General features: G+C 42.7%; 1 protein-coding gene and 1 pseudogene across 1 annotated transcript in view; both read right to left on the bottom strand.

Annotated features, from left to right (window-relative positions):
- Syce3 (synaptonemal complex central element protein 3) overlaps positions 1–4,845 on the bottom strand; it is a 66,620-nt gene extending 61,775 nt beyond the window's left edge. Inside the window, exons 1-2 of the mRNA XM_004642431.2 lie at positions 4,799–4,845; positions 1,060–1,189 (exon numbers count right to left, since the gene is read on the bottom strand). Of these exons, the coding sequence (XP_004642488.1) occupies positions 1,060–1,168 (109 nt within the window). The 5' untranslated portion in view covers positions 1,169–1,189; positions 4,799–4,845. The remainder of the gene's footprint in view (positions 1–1,059; positions 1,190–4,798) is intronic.
- LOC111812951 lies at positions 3,074–3,171 on the bottom strand (annotated as a pseudogene).
- Positions 4,846–5,737: the final 892 nt, after the last annotated feature.

A 5,737-nucleotide genomic window follows, 5' to 3' on the forward strand; every position in this document is an offset into this window, starting at 1 on the left:
ATGTATGCAATGTGTTAATTATTGAAACTGTCCTACCAATTTGGTTTGAAACTGTCTCATTGCTATTTGTTTCTCAATAAAAGTATGGAAAAAAATAAGAGGATCTATAATTAGGCTGAAGGAGTTATATAGTCTACAGTGGAGATGAATTATCAAACTTTTTGAAAAATGTAGTTTAAAATATAAAACCTACAAGTATAAAGGTAAATTTTGCAGACATTTATAAGTAGGAATTTTATAGATCTTGCTGCAATGAATAAAGATTAGTTACAATGAATGCCATTAGTTTATTTTTATATGAGTACATGCCTTCTATTTTTCTACACTATTATTTTCTCTAGCAAAACTTATGCTCATAAATTGTAAGAATTATACTTATTCTGAATTAATAAAAAAGAAAGAAATGATGCTGCTACCACTGCTGAGTTGGAAACATGTTGACCAGAACAACATACTAGCATTCCTTTCTAAAAGTGCGGATGTCAGGTTTCTATCATAGAATCCTTTTCTTGATTTGTATTAAGAATTTTACTCATCCCTATTGCTGCATTTTCCACTGAGCTGAGCCTTCCTGCAGGAGCTCTAGTCTTAATATTATTACTTGAAGGCACTTCTATCTCAATGTTTCATGGAAATAGTGTTCTATTTCTGTTCACAAGTGCCATTCTCATCTGGATCTGTCCTTTGCTGAGCATGGGAACCAGTATCTAGGACTGTTCCAATTGGAAGTCATTATTTCTACCCTTAAGAGGAAGACAGGGGCCAGGGAGATAGCTCAGTAGAATAAGTGCTTGCCTGGAAAGCACAAGGGCCTGAGTTTAATCCCTGGTTCCTGAAAAAAAAAAAAAAAAAAAAAAAAGGAAGACAGTCCAGTTACAGAAATAAGAGGTAAATACAAAGAACATAAATCAAGGCAATTCAATGGCATCAATTTTTTATGGTCTACCAGATACCTGCCATAAAGCTGAAGGGAGGTGAGAGAAGGCCTTATGAGAAGGCACTTGCCATGAGCTCAGAGGTTTAGGCACTATTGGAAACAAGGCCTGAGAAATATCCTACCTGAGATTTTTTCCATTTCTTCCAATAGCTTTTCCAAGTCCTTATTCAGGTCTGACAGCATTCTCAGCATGTTGTCGTAGTTTCTTTCCCCAGGGTCAGAATCAGCCATCTATGTGGTGCACAGAAAGACCTGCCAGGAAACATACTGGCATTTTAATTTAATTTAATTTTGAAGAGTAAAAACAAAAGCAAGAACAAAAATCAGAAACAAAGAAACAGGGCAACATACAACAATTCATATGTTACAGATTTTCAAAACAAGAATATCTGATTAACAATGGTTGATATATTATCTATTTTTATCATCAAATCTGTTGCCCAGATTAACAGATATAGTTATGTAAAATTGGATATATGATTAAATATTACCATTTGCTTTCAAGAAACCTTGGGCCGGGGAGATAGCTTAGTAGAATAAGCGCTTGCCTGACAAGTGCAGAGTCCTGAGTTCAATCCCTGGTACTAGAAAAAAAAAGAAAAGCCAAAAACCTTAAGTCTTCGTTCTTGTCTCTCTTTTTTTTTCACCTTTTTAAAAATTTATTTTAAAGAGTGTAGTAATAATTGATATGACATTAGAAACTGTACACATTTAGAAGAATCAGATGACAGGTATTCAAGCATGGCTTTCTGTATTACACATTGCTGTCCTCAATGAAGTTGCTTAGATCACAGATATCAGCATATAGAGTTAGTCAAGGTGAAAATTCTACACATTGACTGCTATTTTCAAAAAACTGACAGAAATTCTTAGTACAATCATCTCAGCCATCCTGAACATACTGGTATTTTAACCCCAGCTCCATAGTGCACATCTGAGTGATCCTTTAAAAATTTCTTTCTTCACCTCTTAGATTTGGACAAAATCTCTTACTCCATGTGGTTGTTATAAAGGTTAAATGAGAATGTATAAAGATGAACAGCCTATGATAGAATTTTATACAAAGTAATTGTTGCACCCCTTTTTCTGATCCTTTGTGTACAAACACCTCTTCAAACATAGTTGAGGGATGGAATGATTAAAGTGGAAAAAAATGGGGGCTGGTGAGATGGCTCAGTGGTCTAAAGCACCTATTTAAAACAAGTTTGGCAAAGCGCAGGGACCGCGGTTCAATCCCCCAGCACCACATGCCAGCTAGCCCCCGCCCCCTGGTGGGCTGAGCTGAGCTGGCCACACACACACACACACACACACACACACACACACACACATGCATAAATAAAAAAAATAAATAAAGTGGAAAAAATGTTTTATTGGTTATAAGTGAAAAAATTCTTTGCCACAATGGTGACACAATAGTGCTTTTATTTTAGCAAAAATGTATGAAGTATCTATTTAAATGCTGGCTGTTGTACTGACTTGTTATAAAGATATAGTCATTGCATCTAAAGAATTTCCTGTGTAATATGGGAACAAGTCATATACAGAAAAAATGAAAAACTAGAATATGACAGAGGTCATGGTAAATATACATAGATAGCATTAACATAATACACGCATAATGGTACAAGAACCTGTAGTGGGGCTTGTTTAACTTTAAAATATGAAATGAAAAACAAAATATGAAATGATGCTCAAATTTGAAGGGTTTTTAAAATTCTTTTTCTTTTTGGTACTGGGGATCAAGCTCAGGACCTTGTGTTTGCCAGGCAGTTACTTAAGCTGCTGAGCTATCCCTCTGGACCCTCCTTTTAAAAAGAATATATATATATATATATATATATATATGTTAGAAATTATACATTTCACTAGACAAAGTAATAAAATTTCAACAATGGTTGCTGTATTGCATGATGTCATCTTCAAATTAGTTGTTTTGTTTACCAGATATAAACATGCAAAATTGGTTAAAAAAAAAACTACCACCAGAACAAAAAGTTATAAGAAATTAAAAAGAAAAAAAGAAATAAAAAGAAAAAAATAAGCATTGAACTGTTCTTTCAAAGGACCAGTGGAAATCAGTAGTATAGTTATCCAAATTATCTTCCATATATATATATATACATAAATATACCTAAAAATATGGAACACATCACAAATTTGTGTCATCCTCGTGCAGGGGCCATGCTAATCTCTATACTGTTCCAATTTTAGTATATATGCTGCCAAAGCAAGAATAATTTTTGGTTTTTTGAGACAGGGTCTCACTATCTAGTCTGGGCTAGGCTTGAACTCACTATGTAGCAGGTAAATTGGGAGATAGAGATAGAAGAGCTAGAAAGATGGAGGCTAGGACCATGTGACTTTGGCTCTCAGAAGAGGGATGTATCAGGAAGGCAGATCCAGGGAAAATGTATGAGTGCTAAGATGAGAAAGAAGTTTTCTGTTTTTGTTTTTATACCAGGAATCAAACTCAGGACCTTGTACTTGCTAGATAGGCACTTATGCTGCTGAGCTATCTCCTTGGCCTTGAGAAAGAAGTCTTTGAAGCCAGGTGCCACATGCCTGTAATTGCACCAGTCAGTCAGGAGGCTGAGGCAGGAGGATTACCGTGTTTGAGGCCAGCCTGGGCTATACAGTGGGTTCAAGACCAGCTTGAATTACAGAGCAAGACCTTGCCTGAAAAAGCCTTCACAATAAAAATACAGGATATTTCTGTGTAATGAGGATGACCGTAGGACTGGTCATCCTTATGTTCCAGGTATCTTCCTGGGGTAATGGTAGATTACAGGGGCTTGAGTGGGTAAAGGGAATGTGGAGGAAGGCGTGAGAGGTCTGAATTAGATATCACTTTTGAGTGTGGAGGGCTTGAAGCAATGAGGTCTTGGGGACTGAGAAATCCACAGATATGCATAATGCAAAGGTTTAAGGTTCTGTTTATCGTTTGAGAATCTTGCCTAGTGCAGAGTTTAATAGTGTGTGGAACCCCTCCTGCACTAAGAAATGTGAGGAGATGTAAGAGGATCTTTGGTCTAGATTAACTCTTTTGTGAGCAGTGAGAGTCAGGAAGGGTAGCCAACATAGGAGTGTGTGTGTGTGTGTGTGTGTGTGTGTGTGTGTGTGTGTGATGTGGGGGGAGAGGAATCCTAAAGTTAGAGAAGCATGAAGGATTTGGGTCCAATCCTGGTATGTAGACATGATACACTGTGAGATGGCTTACAGGTGTGGAGTGTGAGGAGTCCAGGTGTTTCACCTGTGCTGGAAGGTATATGTGAGAAAAGGATGAGTAGGATGAGTCCAGGGTGTGCAGAGTTCAAGACCTGGAATGTATGGTGTGAAAGGACCGAGGAGTCTGCAGTGAGGAAATATTGGTGAGAGGTAGGTGGCGTGAGAAGACTGAAATGGGGAGTTAGGTGTGAGGTGAGGAGACTGAGATGAGGGGTTGTTGTAGGGCTAGAGGATTTCTGGTGAGGGGTCAGGGTGTGAGGATAGGGCATTTTTATAGGGGTCAGGATGTGGGCCAGGGAACTGTGGTAAAGGGTCAGGATATAGGGAAAGCGGACCTTGGTGAGAGGTTGGGCAGTTGAGTGGGGAAACTCAGGTGAAGTGACAAAGGTGAGAAGTCGGGCTGTGGTTGAGGGCACACATGTTAGAGGGTCGGATGTGCCCGAGGGGACTCAGGTGACAGGTGGATGTCAGGCATGTCAGGGCCTGGGCTGAGGGCCAGGCTGAGGGGCCAAATAAGGGGCGAGGATTCGAGGGGCGAGGGTCTGTTGTGAAGTGTTTCAAGCCCCTGGGAGCCGTCAGGGTCCCCGGGAGCCCGGAGTCGGGCGTCGGGGCCCGGGGCGGCGATTCACTCACCTCAGGCCGGCCCGCGCTCGCCTCTGCTAAAGTGCCGCGCGCCGCGGGAGAGAGGCAGAGGGCGGTGCCTGGTAACGACGCCCCGCCTCTTTCCGTTACAGACCCCGCCCACAGAGGGAGCTCTTAGCTCATTGGCTGGCCGCCGGGCGAAAGGGGCGGGGCAACTTGGTGTCGCGGCCTCGGAAAGCAGAGCCAGAGGAGGCACGAGGGTGGGCTGAGGCTCAGCGGCTGTGCCTCTGTCCGCATCTGCCGGTTCTATTCTTGTGCGTCCGTCCGTCTGTCCGTCTGTCTGTCGTCTGTCTGTGTGTAAGGCCAGGTGCAGGGCCTGTGTGATCACTGTGTCCCAAGCGACCAGAGCAGCACCTGGCAAGGAAGATAGTCTCTCCTCAGCATGTGTTAAATGAGTAACTGAATGTCCAGCGTAGCGGTCCGCACAGCTCAGGTGTTCGGCCTCCGTGGCCACACCCTGCCGAGGGCGCACTTTCTCATAGACAAGGAAGCCAAGGCTCAGGGATGGGGCAGAGCTCCACACAGGTACACCAAGCCAGGAAGGGCTGAGAACTGGTACCAGCCCTGGTCTGCCAGGTGCTCCTGGTCACTGCGCAGTGGTGCTGAATCGCCAAGCGAGCACAGGATAAAAAGCTGCCCAGCACTTAGGAGCCTGGCACATAAAATGCCAATTGCAGGGAGGCTGGACAGAAGGCAACCCACGTCTGCCCTATGCCAAATGGCATGGCTGCTGGAGGACAAGGAGACGGAGCAGCCTGTGGCTGTTGCTTGGGGAATGATAGAAGTGCGGACAAGGGAAGGCCTGGTCATGGTGGAGAGGAGTACGCAGAGCCAAAGTCATTTAGCAGGTAGACTGGACAGGGCTTAGTAACAGGGAGGTCAGGAAGAGAAGCAATGAGTTGGGGCTGGAGGGTGCTATCACAGGTTGAG

This window comes from Octodon degus, unplaced genomic scaffold, assembly GCF_000260255.1.
Source record: "Octodon degus isolate 3935 unplaced genomic scaffold, OctDeg1.0 scaffold00153, whole genome shotgun sequence".
Lineage (NCBI taxonomy): Eukaryota > Metazoa > Chordata > Mammalia > Rodentia > Octodontidae > Octodon > Octodon degus.